This window comes from Thunnus maccoyii, chromosome 11, assembly GCF_910596095.1.
Source record: "Thunnus maccoyii chromosome 11, fThuMac1.1, whole genome shotgun sequence".
Lineage (NCBI taxonomy): Eukaryota > Metazoa > Chordata > Actinopteri > Scombriformes > Scombridae > Thunnus > Thunnus maccoyii.
In genome coordinates this window covers 2,558,773-2,576,485 of record NC_056543.1, presented here as the reverse complement: position 1 = coordinate 2,576,485, position 17,713 = coordinate 2,558,773, and the positions used below count along the sequence as shown (strand labels likewise).

At 41.6% G+C, this 17,713-nt stretch overlaps 1 protein-coding gene across 1 annotated transcript; it reads right to left on the bottom strand.

The window, feature by feature from the left end:
* Positions 1–2,442: 2,442 nt before the first annotated feature.
* Positions 2,443–16,361, bottom strand: LOC121907628 (alpha-tectorin-like). Its single transcript, XM_042427295.1, has 20 exons — positions 16,353–16,361; positions 16,110–16,190; positions 15,754–15,850; positions 15,066–15,106; positions 14,837–14,924; positions 14,451–14,726; positions 14,247–14,330; positions 13,869–13,923; positions 13,432–13,666; positions 10,943–11,099; positions 9,720–9,807; positions 9,529–9,591; positions 8,985–9,187; positions 8,433–8,564; positions 6,942–7,129; positions 6,407–6,561; positions 5,989–6,234; positions 4,626–4,791; positions 4,225–4,317; positions 2,443–4,119 (listed from the first exon to the last, which is right to left on the bottom strand). The coding sequence occupies exons 1-19, from the start codon at positions 16,359–16,361 to the stop codon at positions 4,225–4,227; spliced, it is 2,457 nt and encodes an 818-aa protein (XP_042283229.1). The 3' UTR covers positions 2,443–4,119.
* Positions 16,362–17,713: the final 1,352 nt, after the last annotated feature.

Here is a 17,713-nt window from a genome sequence, read left to right as displayed (position 1 = left end):
ACTCCAAAATATGAGATATTCGCATCTTTTTAGGTTTGTGGTGAATGAAACTTGCCAGACAAAGTTTCAGCCGTCAGAGGCTATTTGTGCTCGTGCGTGGTTGAGGCCAAACTATCCAACCTCACTTTGCTGTGTGTTGAGCGGGACATAAACACTGATAAGGACAAAGTAGTTGGCAGGTTTTCCAGCATGAAGGAGAGGAGGATGAAGTTTTAAAAAGGGCCGTGATATGTACAAGTTTGTTAAACTGTTCAGATTGTTCAGAAATACACAAATGGACTAACATTACATTAAACTACAGCAGTCTAAGCAGGGACAACTGGTGAGTGAAACATCCATAATTAGTCTTTATTAACTTAAATTTTGGTTATGAAGAAATCAGTCAGAATATTAGATTTATCTGTTGTTTAACTCCATGCTTACTGCATCTCAGCATCTGTCTGTGTCACTGCCTGTGGTGTTGCAGACTGTCCACTTTGTATTTGAATAGGCCGTGTAGTGTTGTAGACCGCTGTATCTATTTTATGTTTATGTTATTCCTGTATAAGAAAGATGTGGCACTGAGACAGAGCACCTGGCTTGTTGCTGTCTATAGGTGGTGGTGCTGAACCATTCATCAATCAGTGTATGTAGAGCACCACATGTGGTCCTCAGTGCTGAAACACTTGAACGCTGCTGGCAACCTGTTTTCTTTTTTGTTCTTCAGAACAAGCTTGTCTCACAGTGGCTTCACAGTATGTTTCCTTAGACATAGGCTTGCTTGGCTCAATAACAATTTGTGATTATGGATAGGATATATCAGCTATTTTACAGTTGTGAATTTTTAAATGACTGTTTTAGAGAAGCCCCTTGAGAATGCTTGACCCCCTCTGTGCTGAGAGTATAGCTCCGCCCCTGGTAACGGCTAAACAATCATGGAAGGAGCATAGTTGGTTGAAGTTATTAGGTTTGGCAGAGAAGTAGATCTGAGTATTATCGGCATAACAGTGATATGACATTTCTTGAAAATGGCTGAACAAATGACCCAGAGGGAGAATGTACAAGGAGAACAGGAATGGCCCAAGGACGGAACCCTGAGGGACTCCGTACTGGAGGGGAGCTAAAGAGGATACATGATTATTGACCTTCATCTTCATGCATGAGAATGTCATTTGTTACTCTTAATAGTGCTGTCTCAGTACTGTGTTTGTGACAAAAGCTGGACTGGAATTTATCAAAGATTTTATGATCCTCAACCAGCTTTAGGAGTTGGTTAGTAATACTTTTTTCAGGAATTTTGGACAGGAAAGAAAGTTTGGAGATCGGTCTATAATCTCTAACTGGACTGGGTAGAGAGAGGGTTTCTTTTAAAGAGAGGCTGGACGGTTTTAAAATAATCAGGCACAGAGCCAGAGGAGAGAGAATAAAAATGGAGAGTAGGCTGGGACCTAATACAGGAAGGATGGATTTTAGAAATTTAGTGGAGATCATCAAGACCTGGAGGAGGGACGCATATGGGCTACAGTGTTTAAAAGGGACTGGAGGGAGATAGGAGAAAATTCAGACAGTAGAATTGGATGACAACTGGATGGAGTGGAAGGTATCACAGTAGGGGTAAAATGCAATCTGAGACCATCGATTGTGCCGACAAAGACAGGTAAGAAGTTTCCACAATCAGTTGAGGGTGAGGCAGGAATAGCAAGAAAAGAGGGATTTACAAGATGGTTGATAGTGCTAAACAGTGAGCTGGGGTTATTTCTATTACTGTTAATTAAGTCCGAAAAGTAAGCCGTTTGCACACCTTTAATAGTTTGATCCAGTTCAAGCAATAACTCCTTCATATGGAGATGATGAATTTCAAGATTACCGGTCAAAGCAGATGGCTGCCCACCAAGAGCCAGGTTCTGCTTGAGGTTTCTACCCATTAAAGGGAAGTTTTTCCTTACCACTGTTACCCACAATTGTTGGGTCTCTTTAAATTAACCCCGGGTCTCAACCCGCTCTGTGTGAAAAGTGCCCTGAGATGACTTTTGTTGTTGTGATTTGGCGCTATATAAATAACAATTGATTGGTTGATTGATTGAGGATTAGTTTTTTTCCATCTATGTTCTGCCTTCCTGTATTCTGTTCTTTGCTGTCTGATACTGGGAGTTGTGTTAATAACTGGGACAGACCTTGAAATGAATGGAGCAGAAAAATCAAGACCTGATGTACATAAATTATTAAACAAACATTAAACAAAATCATTAATATTAGTGAAATGAGGAGGGCAGTTGGCCAGACTAGAGAAATAGCTTGAAAATAAAGAAAAAATTAAATTAAATAAAAGATTAAATAAAAGATTATGGACAGCACACAGTGAAGACTTTACACTCAGAAATCCATAAAAACACACAAACTCATGTTTTTCTTTTACCCACATCCCCTTTATTCATTTATTTTTTTGGTCTTTGATATTTAAACAAAAATATAATAAAGATGAAACAGCACCACAGCAGGTCTCAGTGTCATTAAAGCCACATGTTTAGTTCAGTTGAAGTCACAGTTAACATTTCACTTGAATCTACTGATAATCAGCATGTTGATGGACTTTCCCTCAGACTGAACATTAAAACCTTTTTGTGGCAAACCTTCTCTCAGGGCTCAAGAGTGACTTTCCTCCATAAATGAGACTGAACTGAGAATGATCTGATATTCTGTTACAGGCACAAGCTGATGATGGTCTCCAGGCTGCTGTTCACCACAAACAAGCCAGAGTAAATACAAAAGAAATAGAAAAGAGGAAGGTTATACTATGGTATGCATGACTGTCTCTTATCTAACCAGTGCCATCAGGATGGAATAAATGTCCTCTACTTCTCTGAAAAACTTTACTGACACTTCAGAGCACAACCTCTCCATGAGCTTTGGATCCACTGTGTCTTCCAGGTCAACTCTATTCAGGTTTGAGTTTTTCAGGTTTTCCAGATAATCAATAAACCTGCTTTTTGGACCAGGATGCTGGTGTCCTATTCTTCACTTCTGATACAACATCTGACAGCCTTCAATGCTCAGACTTTTTGGATGATGCACATTCTTTTTGGTGGAAAAACTCCATTAGATAGTTTTCATTAGTTTAATACAGAAACCACAATAAATGGAAAGTAAGGCGTAGTGAATTAAACCCTTTAAAACCCTTCATTCATCATTGTTTTAGTCAGTGCACACAAGAAAGAAAACATTCACTTTGGTCACCGTAAATCCTTCCATGTCTACATCCCTGAGTTACTTTGGATCAATCATCAGTTGTTTTTCATTATTTGAGAGTAAATTGAGATTCTTGTTATTAAAGTGGTTTGTCTCTCAGAGGGGAAATGCTGTTTCAGCTCTGATCTCAGTTCCTGGCTCATCACTGTTACCATGAAGTGTTTGGTTGAAGTACAACAAGCTGCTCAGCACTCAGATGATTCTTTGAAAGATCGCTTCGTTGTTAACGGTAACCTGTCATAATATTTGACGATGGTGATTAGGAGTGTAGATGCACTGAGGATGTAATAATTTGGTTATAATATGTTTGCCTTCACCGTAACAATAAGTAGATTATTTAAAAAATGCTTAACTGCAGAAAAGTTGCTCCAATGTTTTGGGTCTGAATAATCACAGAACAGTGAGATCCTGTATGAAGGAGGTGCAGTCTGTGTGATATGAAGACATGAACCTGATTCAAATCAACCGTTCTGTTGCTGCCTGTTTGGTCTTTTTAAAGTGTAAATCACTGAGGAAGGCACAGCAACATGTTCTGCAGAGACGTTCCATCATAGATTTACTCAGGTTTGTTACTGACACATGATCCACGCTAACATGCTCAGAGCTGATGGGGGCTGAATGTCCTCATTCACACAGTTCATGTGAGCTGCAGATTGTTTCCTGCTGGACCAACTCAACTCTTAACTTTAAACTGGACTGAATCGGCCAATCAAAGCTGGAGGAGGATCAGGAGTGTTTAGTTATCACAGCTTTGTGCTAGCGTGGCTTCATTAGCAATAACGACTGAGCTAATCTTTTCAGGAAACGTGGCTCTTGATCAGGATGAAGCAAAAGTCTGGAATCATGCTGAAGGTCGACAGTCTGTAAGTCCGTCCGAGTTGCCATGGAAACAACCTGAGAAGACAACCAGAGGATTAGTTATCAGTCCCTGCTGTGTGATGCTGATGTCTTTTCTCCCAAACTGCAGTGCAATGACATAAATCAGCATTTAGCTTTTACCTAATTAGTCCAGGCCATGGTGATGAAGGCTGGGTTTACATCCTCATATGTAGTCCTGACAGATCTGCGTCCTCTCTTACCTCCGCTGCAGCTCTGAGACAAAATTCAAGACAAAGACACAGATGAAGATTCAGATTTCAGTCAGTCCTACACTGATATTAGTTGACTGGAGCTTCTGATAGAAAGAAAACATATATGACATACTGAAAATAATAATAAAATATAAATACTTTAGTTGAAGTCAGTCAAAATGTACTGGGACATGTAACCACTGAAATCGAACATGGTATTGATCATCTGAGATGTGATCGACCCATCATGAGAACATGTATTTAATGAAGTGTGTTCAGACGGCAGCTGTTCTGCATGTATCTGTGAGTAGATTTGTGAAGCAGGCGTACCGGGGCGCAGGTGCTGTTCTTCTTCTTCACACACAGGTTGAGTTTGCAGTGCAGGTAGACGTCACCAGACTTCCCAGAGAACTGGAACATGTTGAAGGAGAAGTAGTTGGATGTTCCCAGTCCGTTAGCCTGCACCTTCACCGTCTGGTCAGCAGGGTTCGAACAGCTGCTCAGAAACAAGAAAACACACCAGATGTTAGAAGCTGCATCAGCATCCCCAGAATCACAGATTCCCCTGAACGTCTCGTCTGCATTTGACTCAGTCTGAACGCACGTCTCTCTGCTGAGAGTTAGTGACAGTTTCTATTTTATGGACTCTGACTCTGATTCTGCTCCTTGATTCTGGCTCTCATTATTCTTTGTTTTTGCGCATTAAAAAGCACAACTAAAAATGGTTAAAGATTTGACACATATACAAAGACATTCACATATATACAAACACACTCAGACTAGGGATGAGCAGAGAGCCCATTATTTGTATTTGTATCTGTATTTGTTGAGACAGCAAGATTATTTGTATTTGAATGAAAGTGGAAAGAGGCTTAAAAATCCTGTTTTTGTTTTTATTACGCTTTTAATTTTAGAAAATTAAAGTGTTATAATAAGTGTTCATGAATAAACTACCTTACAAAGGAGGTCCCCACACTGGGTCTCAAACTGGAGTCTCTCAGATCAAAGACGATTGTGCTGACTACTGAGCTAAAACTTCACTTATTGCCTCACTGCAGACAGACCTCTTCCTATATATAACACAGAGACACCACACCGTGTAACGTGTAGGGAGGAACTTCAAAGGTGATTATTGCTTTGCATTTTTCATTTATTTTATCAATTTTATTTCATCAATTTTATTTTTACAACCTAACTTTGTGGAAGGGAAATAACAGATTAAGGAGAGTCCCTTAGGAGCACTTCGCATGTGTCAGTAGCTCAGCTTTATCTTTGGGGAACACCCCCAACTCCGGGAGTGAATTTCCAAATAAGGAAATGTGCATCATGTAGCAGATGGATGTGACTCCCCTTGTTGAGACCTCGTTGACATTACGAATTGTAAACTCCTGAAAACATGCTAACATGATGAAAAGCAATTGCAGGGAGAGGGATTGACTACACTTTGCCTGACTTTTGAGCACTGGCTGTGGTCCACCATACTGTAAACACTCTATACGGTGTTGTCTGTTAGGTAACCGACAGAGTCGAGGTAAGTGTGGTAGGACCAGACTTTGCTTTCAGTGGTCGATAAGTCGAATCAAAAAGCAGGATTCTTAATGAGTCCTCGCTTCTTATTCGTATAGAACTGACTGAGAAATGTCAAAGCAGCAGTGAAAAGCTGCAGACTGGCTTCCACCTCTGTGTCTCTCACCCCTTAACGATCAGGTCGTATCTCAGACTCCCGCTAGATGACGCTTCATTGGTCGCCCAACAGGAGTCGGTCACCACAGCGACGAGTTTGTCATCCAACCCGTCCGTCTTCAGCTCCACCCAGATGGTCTGCTCCAGTTGGATTTCTGTGCTGGACTCCACAGCTTGAGTGCGGTCGGCATCGGTGTAGGCCTTCATGGTCAGAGTGTATTTCCATGCTCCAGATACAATCTGCTGGATCACAGAGCTGCAGAGCACACACACACACATACATGTTTATTACCTGGTCAGATGATGTCTGCATATAGAGAATTATCTCTATATGCAGAAATCAGCTGATCTGCACAGGTACATGCTACAGACAACGTATCACCAATAACTCTGTTTCAACGAACACACAAACCTGTTGAACCACTCACCCGTCTTTGATTTTGAAGGCCAAGGTCTTGATGTCCGGCTGGTTGTAGAAGCAGGAAAAGTCGATGTTCACTTGGTCACGACGAGTGATGGGGCCATCCTTAGATCTGTCCCGAGTCATGATGGCGTTCTTGTACATAATTTTGCTGCTATTGGCCTGCAGGGTCACAGGGATTCAGACAGTGTTACTGCAGGTGAGGTTTCAGGTGAAGGAAACCACACATTCATCTTTAGATTTCACCTGTTGTTTTGTTCATTTATTCAGATGCCCATTAGTTATTGCATTGTATTGTACAGAAACTGTATTGTATACTCTAACATCTGACACTGTTGAGGTGTTGACTGGCTGTGTGTCAGAATAAGCTTCATAAATCCCCAGTATTTCAGGGAACAAAGGAGGTGGCGGGTCTTGACCACGCCCCTGCAGTCACACATGGATCACAAACACTACAAGTGTGAGGAAAAGCTCAGCTGAGAGGTAGAAGGGATCTGACTGGCTCTGACTGGAGAGTCAGTAAGTAGAGAAGAGAAGCCCACCTTGACCACCGTCCCACAGACGTTGCTGCTGTCGAAGCTGAAGGTCACCATGTGGGTCTTGCTGTCCCGCTGACCTCTGCAGTTTGGGTCATTGAGGTGTAAGACAGAGTAGTCGATGCTTTTTTCCTCCAGGAGACAACCAACCAGAGTAAGTGAAGCAGAGTTGTGCCTGCATATGGTCGGCTCACCTGTACAGCAGGACAGACGAGGAGAATGAAACACACATACGTGCAACAATAAGGGCTATTTTCATGGAGGTGCAACCACCAGCCCAACCAGTGCTCTGACAGTTTTGTATTTTCCTGATCTTGAAACTCACTTTGCCCGTCTGTGTGGCATTTTGGTGACCAGCACACAGTGCACAGGTGGGAGGTTCATTCAAATAAAGCAGTGCAAAGACAGTCGTTGTATTTTGGTTGAAATTTGGTCCTAGAAGTCACCCTGAAGACAGATGTCTCAGAACCATGTCTGTTTCTGGTGCAACGCCAATCTGCTGCTGCTTTGGTGATTTCATCAACAGGATCAAACTAAATACTTGCTGCAGATACGCTGTAACAACAGATTAATGCTTAAAATATAAATAATTTATTTCAATTAAACACTCTCCAACCAAAATCGTCACAGAAAATAACGTTTAATGTGGTTAAAGCAGGGAAGTCAATAAATCAGTTCGCATTGATCTATAAATGAATGTGGGTGATTCTTACAGTATCTGCTGTTTATACTGTATAAAAGCTTCTCCTTCAGTTCATTAAATCTCTGCAGCATCTGAAGGCAGCAGGACTGATATGTTGATAAATCCACAGCCAACCAATCTGAGATAATCATATAAATGGTTCCACCGAATCAATTTCTTTATTTTTCTTTATTATAGTAACTCATTGATGACAAAAACTACTCCATCTGTCTTTGGCTGCAGATTTGTGGTGATGTGTGTTCATGTCATGACGCTCTGAACCATCCAGACATTTCCTGAAGAAAAGCCTTCTGTGTGTTGAGCTGCTGTTATCACATTTAACTGTGATTGGCTCAGCTGTTTCAGACCTATGAGAGCAGTGATGTGATTGGCTGAGAGAGTATTTAATAATCATCACACCTGCTGATCTCTATTCACCTTCATTCAGCCCTTTTGCACATTGTGCTGCTGCACATACATGAACCAAAACAGCAGGTGCACATAGAGACGCCTACACTGTCCGTGTGCCTAAGACCTACCACCCTGCAGTTGTTGTTGTACTTGCGTGGTTAAAATAGCACATCACATTCCACTAATCAATACTTTTTTAATAAAATTAATAATCGATCCAGTGTGTGAAAGTGTCTGTGGTTGTTGTGAACCAACAGAGAATTCTCACTTAATGTGACAGTATGTCAGATGCTGTATTTCCAGCTCACAAAATAAATTCATGTTTTCACATGTAAACTATGATATTTGATGTCATATTGTGTCATTTCACGTGTGAGACGGGTATCCTTGTTCAGTCTTCATACCAAAAGTTTTTGTCGATCTGTACTTGGAGCCAAAAATGGCCCGACAGTAGCAGCTGGTTCCACCACTGATGTCGTCAGCACAGAACTCATGAGCACTGCAGAACTTGTCCTGACAGAAGGCCCGGGGGGAGGCTGAAAGATCAAACAAAGATCAATACTTACTACAGTCAGTCAGTAAGATAAACAGGAACAACAGCTGATCGGATCCTGACTCCTTGTGAGCAGTTTAGTAACAGCGTGCATGAGATTATCACACAGCTCAACCAAACTTTGTTCTTTATTCAGTCAAATATGAAGAACACTTTGTCCCGTCTACATCTGGAACACTGTAGACAGAGAAGGCGGCCATTTCACTGTCCGCAGAAGATCTGATCTGATCACATGCACTGCACCTACTGCTTCTATTTTTCATATTTTACTGTAAATCTGAATGCAGGTCTTTACTTGTAGTAGAGTTCTTGATTCCTGTTCTGTCCTCACTGTTATCTGGGCTCATCTTGTCCTATCATGCCCTATAAAACATAACTGAATGACAGTAAAGGACGGTCTTACGGCAGCTGGCCTTTGACCTCCAGTCCTCCAGCGTGACTTTGCTTTGCAGGCTGCAGGCTCTGGCGTAAGCCTCCAGGAACTGGCAGTTGAGACCGTCCACTGCTGGGTATTTGCACAGAGTGTTGGTGCAGGCGGTGATGAAGGGCTCGGGGTTGGTGCGCTTGTGGCAGGAGGTGAAGGGATCCTCCTTCAGGAGATTACAGCTGTCATGGGAGAGAGAACGATCAAGTCCAGTCAGACAGAAAGATAAGGTCAATGATTACTAACATGAAGAACAAGACAAAGGTTAGTGTTATTGGGTCTAATAACAGGACAGGTGTTGTGTAGACAGATTGACACAAAAACTCTGTTCCCCAAATAAAAAGGTGTATAATCTGAGTTCAGTTGTGTTTGGCTTCCAGCTTCATCCCTGCTCACATCAGACAACATGAAACATGAACAACATGTTCTTTTTCTCGCAGATCAATGTGTGATGAAGAGTAACTCTGGTTGTTTTATAGATCAAAGGAGAGTTTGATGTGTGTTCAGGTGTGTCTCTGCTCACCGTTCAGTCACTGTCTTGCAGTTGATCTGACTGTCAGGAACTTCTTTGTACTGTTTCTCACAGCTAGGGGGAGACAAACAGCATAAGTCAGGAGTGTTACCCAGGCCTCACTCCTTCATATAAACACACACAGGCACTACTAGTATACATGCAGCCCAGTGATGAGGCAGCAGTCAGTGACGTGGTCTTACCTGCTTGAGCTGTACGCAGAGACCTTCATGTCACTCAAAGACCGGCTGGAGTTGCCACATAAACCCTGCAGGGTCTTTCCACTTGGTCCTGGACAGTTTGAGGAGAGAATGTGATTCAGATCAATAAATTGTCGGACTGGATGCACACGGCTGCTCACTAAAGGACAGCTGTCAACCACTGATTCATACAGTCACAGTATGATCACATCTGAACGTACAAACAGAGCAGAAAGCAGACCAGCAGCTCCCCGTCCTTCTTAACGCCAGCTGTCAAGTGTCTTCAGTCATAGACCCAACCTCAGCAGCATCGGGCCATATGCTAACAGATATGCTAATATTAACCAGCACACGTTTTCTATTAATCTCACCAAAACAAAAATCTCTTAAAATACAGACTCAGCATACAGTTTCACCTTCAGTCAACTGAAACGAATCAGGATCCTTTCAGGGAATTTGGCAGATAATGAACTCAATAGTTTGCTGTACATGAACTGATGAAACAAAATGAAATTCATCCTCAACAAACCAAAATCACAAGAAACACATCAAGGCCTCAGTAACCAGCGTGCACATAAGGACCTCAGACCTCTCTGATAACTGTAATGTATGATTCTGTGCATCTGAAAGTTGGGGCTTATTCCAGATTTCCTCTTTCCACTGTTTGTATAAGTCTTTGAGAGCTGCTTTTATTCCCTCTGTGAAGCATGTATTTTTATAAAACACAATAGATATTTGTTAGACATGGATCCAAACTGAAATATATCGTTGACTTTACTGACAACCCCCCCTCCCATCCCACTGTGCAAAGAGATACAACATGTTGAAGACAGGACACAAGCTTAAAATGTGAAGAGAGAAAAATGTAAGAAAATGTAAACAGAGTTAGTAAAGCACATAATATAAACACGCAATATAAATGTCATATAAACATACATGTACAGCATATAAACATCTAAACATAATATAGACAACACATACTAAATTTACTTTGTGCAAAGAAACATGGGTTGTGCAAGTTGATGCCATGCATTCTGGGTTTACTGCACCATACGGCCAAATTCTTTTTTGTAAATCAATCAGCATCATCAGCGTATAGCAAAATAATGTTTCAGTTTGAAAAACAACATTTGTAAGAAAGTTGTTCATTCTTCTCATATGGAGACAAACAGAGAAAAAACTGGCTGCCGCCTTCTTTTATCCATGTAGGACGTGTTTTTCTGTACCTGTCATGTGGATCTGTGCTGTGTAGCCATCAAAGAAGATAGAGGTGTTGTAGTTGGAGTGCACCAGCTTGGCTGTGACTCCAGTTTGGTCCTTAGAGAGCTGCACACCATGATGCTCCACAGGCGTGCTGCTGAGGCTCAGCTTTGTGTCGTTCAGCTGCATCACAGCAGAGGGACAAAGTGGAGGAAACACACCATCAAACATGACAGCAAGCAGTGATCAAAAGTAACAACCTACATTTGAATATAAATTACTTGTACTTTACTCGAGTATTTAAATTTTCAGCTACTTTGTAGTTTTATTCCTTTTATTGCTAGGATTTTAAATGCAGGAATTTTACTTGTAATTAAATATTTTTACATTGTGATATTTCTACTTTTACTTAAGTAAAGGACCTGAGTCCTTGTTCCATCACTGGTAACATGGTAATTCAAGCACAGACTCTTAAAACATAGCACCACAGGGTCCCTGAACACCTAGCACAGGTTAGCTTAGCTGCTAAGTTGACATAGCTAACAGTTAAACCTCTGCCAAAACATTCTCAACATGAATAAACAGCCAACTTTCCCACCATATATATGACCCTCTGCAATAACTCTACACATATGTCCACTTATTACACATTTTATGCTCGCTTATCCACAAAAATACACAAAATGACACATTGTTGACAGGTTTCTGTCCAGCCTTTCCTCTCAGCACTGCAGTACAACATGTGTGACAGATGTAAGGTTACACTCCCTGTTGTGGTGTAAGTAGGAAACACTGTCAACTCTCATGTGAACCCTTACACACCATCCAGGTCAAATCTGACCCGCTTTTACATTTGAGTGCAGTAATAACACCCTAAACACTTTTCTTTCAGCCAGATATTTTATGACTTTTCTCAAAGTGAGAATATATAAAAATGATCAAATTTCACAACTTTTCTATTTTTGTGCAGCTGATACTCATTTTTATACAAACTGTAGAGAGTGTTCTGCGTTCAATTTGACCCTTATTTATTCAAAAATCAATTTTTAAATATGTTCTTCGCATTCAATAACATTCATTGAAATTATGTTGGCTGTTATGTTCTCCAGTTTCAGGTAACATAGGACCTTAATAATATATTGTGCTTGTGAATGTTTTTGCTACATAACAAATAGAGTAAAACTTAAAGTATACACTCTTTCTGCAAGCTTCATTCAGGATTAAAAGTAAAGTCAGTGATTCTAATCCAATACACTTTTTGTCAAATTCAGCAAATATCTCCTCAAGGTCCGCTAACTGTCCATTCTGTGTGTGGACTGAAAAAAAACGGTGTCCATACGCAGCCCTGGCTCTGTAAATGGGCATGTAAACACAGTGGCTTGGAGCGAACAACACAACACTACTCTGGCCAATCAGCAGCAGGGGGCGTTCATGCTTATGCACAGGACAGGGGGAAGTCATCACAGCAGCTGTCTGTATGAGGATGTGACAGTCTCCTATCTCCAGCACCCATTGCATGGTGGGGGAGGGCCAGTGAACTGGAGAGAGAGGCCGTGGCCAATTTACATAGAAAGTGTTTTCTCACAGAACAGATATGCTGCCATTTTATTAAATGTATCAATCCACACTGAATCTCAGACAGTCTTATGGAACTCGCACAAATATCCTGCCATATATGTGTTTTCAACTTATTAACCGTATCAATTAATCAATAAATAACAACACTGCGGATTTCTTCACATGGAGCTGACATGCAAACTATTTAGGTTCAGTAAATTTCTACTATCAGTCAGCCTGTTGAAGGCAGTTTGTCCAGCCGCTGTCCTCTCAGCTGCTTCTGTGACAGAGACGCTGAACGCAGGTTGAGTGAGAAGTGGGGTGTGCATGTCGTGCTCACATGAGACGAAATCCCTTTTCTGCTCGTGATAATGTGTGAGAGGACCAGAAGTGACTCTACAGCTGACACATAACTCTGGATTCCACCATATTTCTCTTTTATAAAAACAGATTTGTGTGTCAGAAGTTTGATATAGAGACTAATTATGAGGAGATACTATGAAGGGTCAGAATATGAACAGTATGTAAAGGTTCAGATGTACTGTGGCTGTCTGCAGGACACTGGAGCACAGTGAATATTTGTGAACTAAACCACAACGTCAAACAATAAGCGTTTGAGTAAACAGGACTTTTTTACCTCAGAACATTAACACAGTGTCTGCATATACCATGGTGTTACTTTGGAATAAAATGAAATAAATAATATGTTGGGGGGTGCCTCCTTTTATGAACTTCTTGTCTTGGCTTGAAAGGATACAGACGAAACAAAAAGATCAAATGATGATTGCTTTTGGCACATTAATGGAAAGCAGCAGCACAAAAACAGAAACTTCAACCCACAGTAACAGCTGAATGTTCTGAACACTGACGAGATCCAACAACCAGGAGGATGTGAGGAGGACTCTGGATCAAAGTCTGTCACTCGCTCCAAGTGAAACTGTGGCTGTAGATAACTTACCTGAACCCTCCCACCTTGTCCCAGGTGAAAGTTAACGCCTGAGTCATTCAGATGTAGGATCACATGGTCCAAAAAACTAACATCTTTACGACGGCGGTCCTGGAAGACGGCCTGCAGGTGGACGCCTGATTCTGACATCAGAGTGTACGCACAGCGATCCGGGACAGAGACAACTTTACCGCCAAGATCGATGACAGTGGAGCCGGTTACAGTGCACGTGGCATCCAAGACACATCTGACAGAGGTTTGGGACAAGTAGCATCATCAGCATGATGAGACATTTGGAAATGTCTGAGGAACAATCAACAGTGACATGAAAAGATGCTACTGATGTATGGGATGGAAACTACTCACTGACACTGAGCTATGACACAGAACTAAATGATGACAGAACAGAAAACTGCATTCTGTTAGACATATGAATCAAATATATTTACTGGCCGTCGCCCTGGCAGATCTCTCCGGAGCCACAAGGAGTGATTCTGAGGACTGCTGAAGCATTACAGGTTACAGAGAAGTCTTCTGATTCACATTTTCCCGTTTTTGGTAGAAGTAGAACACCTGTAAAAAACTCAGATTGCTGAATCGTGTACAAACTCTAACAGTAACTTTATAATGTCGTTTGGCTTCGAGGACCCCTGAGGGCCCGTTTAAATAGTCAGTTCATCCACATTACAAAGCAACTGATTTTATCATATCTGTCCAGCCGTCTGAGATTTCTGCCTCCACTCTGATACAATGGAGGTGAATGGAGTTCAGTTTGTGGTTTGTAGTTGAACGGGAACTACTCTACTCAAAGCCAGCCTCCCTCCCACCTTCGATCCACATCAGTGTACATACAGAGCAAAGAGGTCCACGGAGGACGCCATCGCCATAGCTCTCCATAGGAGGCTGAGTCACTTAGAACACAGAGGGAGTTACGTAAAGATGCTCTTCATAGATTACAGCTCAGCATTTAACACAATCATCCCAGATATACTAATCAGCAGTCTGTCTGTCCTGGGCCTCCCCACTCACACCTGCACCTGGATTCAGGACTTTCTTACAAACCACCCACAAACTGTTCAGCTTGGCCACCATCTTTCTTCCAGCCTCACGCTTCCACGCATCGACTCCCCACAAGGCTGCGTGCTGAGCCCAATAATCTACTGATTTTACACTTATGACTGTGCACCAACCCATCCCACCAACACCTTCATTAAATTTGCAGATGACACCACTGTGGTTGGACTCATCTGAGGAGAGGATGAGTCTGCCTACAGAGATGTGGTCCAGAAACTGACAACAATCTGGTGCTGAACACCACAAAAACCAAGGAACTCATTATAGATTTCAGAGAGGACAGTGCAGACTCCCTCCTACTACTCATCAATGGAGACTGTGTAGAAACAGTCCACAACTTTACATTCCTGGGAACCCACATTTCTGACAACCTCTCTGGGTCCGCCAACACGACTGCTGTTGTCAAAAAGGCACAGCAGCGACTGCACTTCCTGAGAGCTCTCAGGAAAAACAGGCTGAATGAAAGGCTGCTTTTATCGCTCCTCAATAAAGATTATTCTGTCTCCCTGGAGGACATCGCCAACACCTACTACCTTTCCAGAGCCACAAACATCATACAAGACTGTTCACACCTTGGTCACCACCTGTTTGACCCGTTGCCCTCTGGCAGGAGCTACACGGAAAACACGGACCACAAGATTCATGAACAGTTTCTTTCCCAAGGCCATCTGCACTCTAAACTCTATCAAAAACTAATTAACTCAGCATGCAATATGAAAACCGTCCTGGTGCCACAATTCATTATTTACTCTCATAAAGTGCAATAATATCATATCATTCTTGTGAATTTCACACTACACACTACTACTGCAATAATCTGTTTATGTGCAATATTTCAATATTACTCTGGTGTATACTACACCTATTTTCATAGATACACTTTACCAATTTATATATATTTACTTGTTTCTTTTAGGACTTGTGTTGTGTGGTTGTGTGAGACTATGTTGTACTGTGTTTTAAATGCACTAACCAGTAGTAGCTCTCCTAATTTAATTGTATTTGCAATACAATGACAATAAAAGCTTTCTTTTTCTATTTCTGTTTTATTTTAAATGTCTTATAATGCTGTCAGCATCACAAACTGAATGATCTGCACTGTGTTCGGTGGAGGCAGAAATCTCAGACAGAGAGCTCAATACCTGGACAAATAAAACCAAAACTATCTGACTGGTCAGATTCCACCAGAGGGAAGAGATGAAATACGACTGTTTGTAATTTGGGTGAATTGGTCCTTTAATAATTATTTGCTCTGCTAACCTGAGTGTCTGCATCCACTTATGTCCTTGGTGATTAGGCGACTTATGGCCATATTCCAGTCATCCAGTTTAACACCATCGACCTGCACAACGGCCTCCTAAAAAGAAGCAACATCACAGAGGTTACTGTCACACACTGACAGGACAGAAGCACAACACGTGAAGATATGAACAAAACTTTGTGGACAAACTGAACTAAAACTGTCTTGTCCAAATAAAGCAACATGTCTGTGAAGTGTTCAGAGCTTTCATGGTTTTGTTAACATCCTGGATACTTTCTTATTTTTCTTAAAAGTCTTCAAAACTGGAAGTGAAATATGTTTAATTCCATCCCAAACATATCAAACATATACCTACCACAGGACTGGATGACCAGGCTGGATACAATCTTGCAGCTAAAGCTCCTTGTTCACCAAACTGTGCGAAGTTGAATACACCCTGCAAACATAAAACAGGAGATTCAGACACTGTTAGGAAATAACATCTTAAATCTTTAAGAAAAGGCTTTGACTGATTTGTTATAAGAGATATTCAGATGGACACTGATGAAACTGAACAACACTCACCGCCCGGCTATTTCCATTCTCTGTAATCACGTACACGTAGCATGTTGATGAACCTGTGAGTTGAGGCAGACCTCTATGATAATAGGATCCTGGTCTATATGTACTTTGGGCTGTACCCAGATAACCTCTGGTGACTGGTCCCTTAGGTAGCAGAATACAGTCGTTTTTGCTTCCAGGCCTGTACGGGCCTTTGAAACAAAATGCGACGTTGCTGTCCGTCAAGTTCACCTGTTAACATCAGAGATACACAACAAATAAATCAACAACACTGATGAAGGTGAATGTGTTCTGTTCTTCTTTCTCTCTCTGGATGTCTCTCTGACGTGGGATCGAATCCCAGCGGGGACACGGACAGTCTGACACACACCAGAGGCCTGAACCATGAAGCAGGTTCAGCTTAGTCTGGCTCTCTTTGGTCAGCTGCTTCACTGGATAACTGCTATCATGAAGCTGGAAATCAACAAGCTCTGTTAACTTTGGTTTTCCAGCTACGAGTGAGTTAATGTGAAAGAAGTGGGGTTGTTAATATTGAGTGACATCATCAGAACCATGAATGAAGTACTTAATATGATATGAGATGAAACCAAACACCTGCAGGAGAATTTGGTTAAAGCAACAGCAAAAAGTGAAAATCAAAGGAAACAATATAATCACATGACCACAATAGAAGATGTAAAAACACTAGAAATAATTCCCAAATATTATAAGACTGCAGCTTAAAGTAAGTAAGTAAACTAAGTATTTTAGTTTTTTTATCAGATGATGAACAAAGTATTGTGAGTATGTGATGCAGTAATAGTTTAGTAGTAGTAATAGTAGTCTCATGGTACAGTACCCTGGTGAAGGCTATCACACACACACGCACACACACACACACACGCACAAACACACACACACACACACACACACACACAAACCAACACCAGGCAACAGACAAAACCTGCTGTGGATCTGTGCAAACAAATCAACCAACAGGACTTGAAAAAGCCTCTTAAACCAACAGTTTCCAACGTGCACAGAAATCAAACAGCCTGAGTCTCCATGTTCGCTGCCCATGAATGAAATCAAAGCTTCAGACAGCAGGCGCTGCGCTTGTGTTTGAACTCTGAGGTCCACATGTTTCATCAGCACGTTGCTTATCAACTGTGAGCACAACCAAGATCTCACTATTGATCCTTTCACATGTTCCCACTGTGGCCTCAGCTGAAGACAGAATGAGAGATGATCACAGTCACTGTCAAGAGTTGCTGAGACAAATAAACCAGGATAAAGTTTCCGTCATGTGGCTGGTTCATTTTGCTACATGACACTTCTGTAAATGGACTGTGTGTGTTTACATGTGACCATGTGTTTGATTACATGCTGCCACGTTGGTCAGGCCCCACATTCATCACA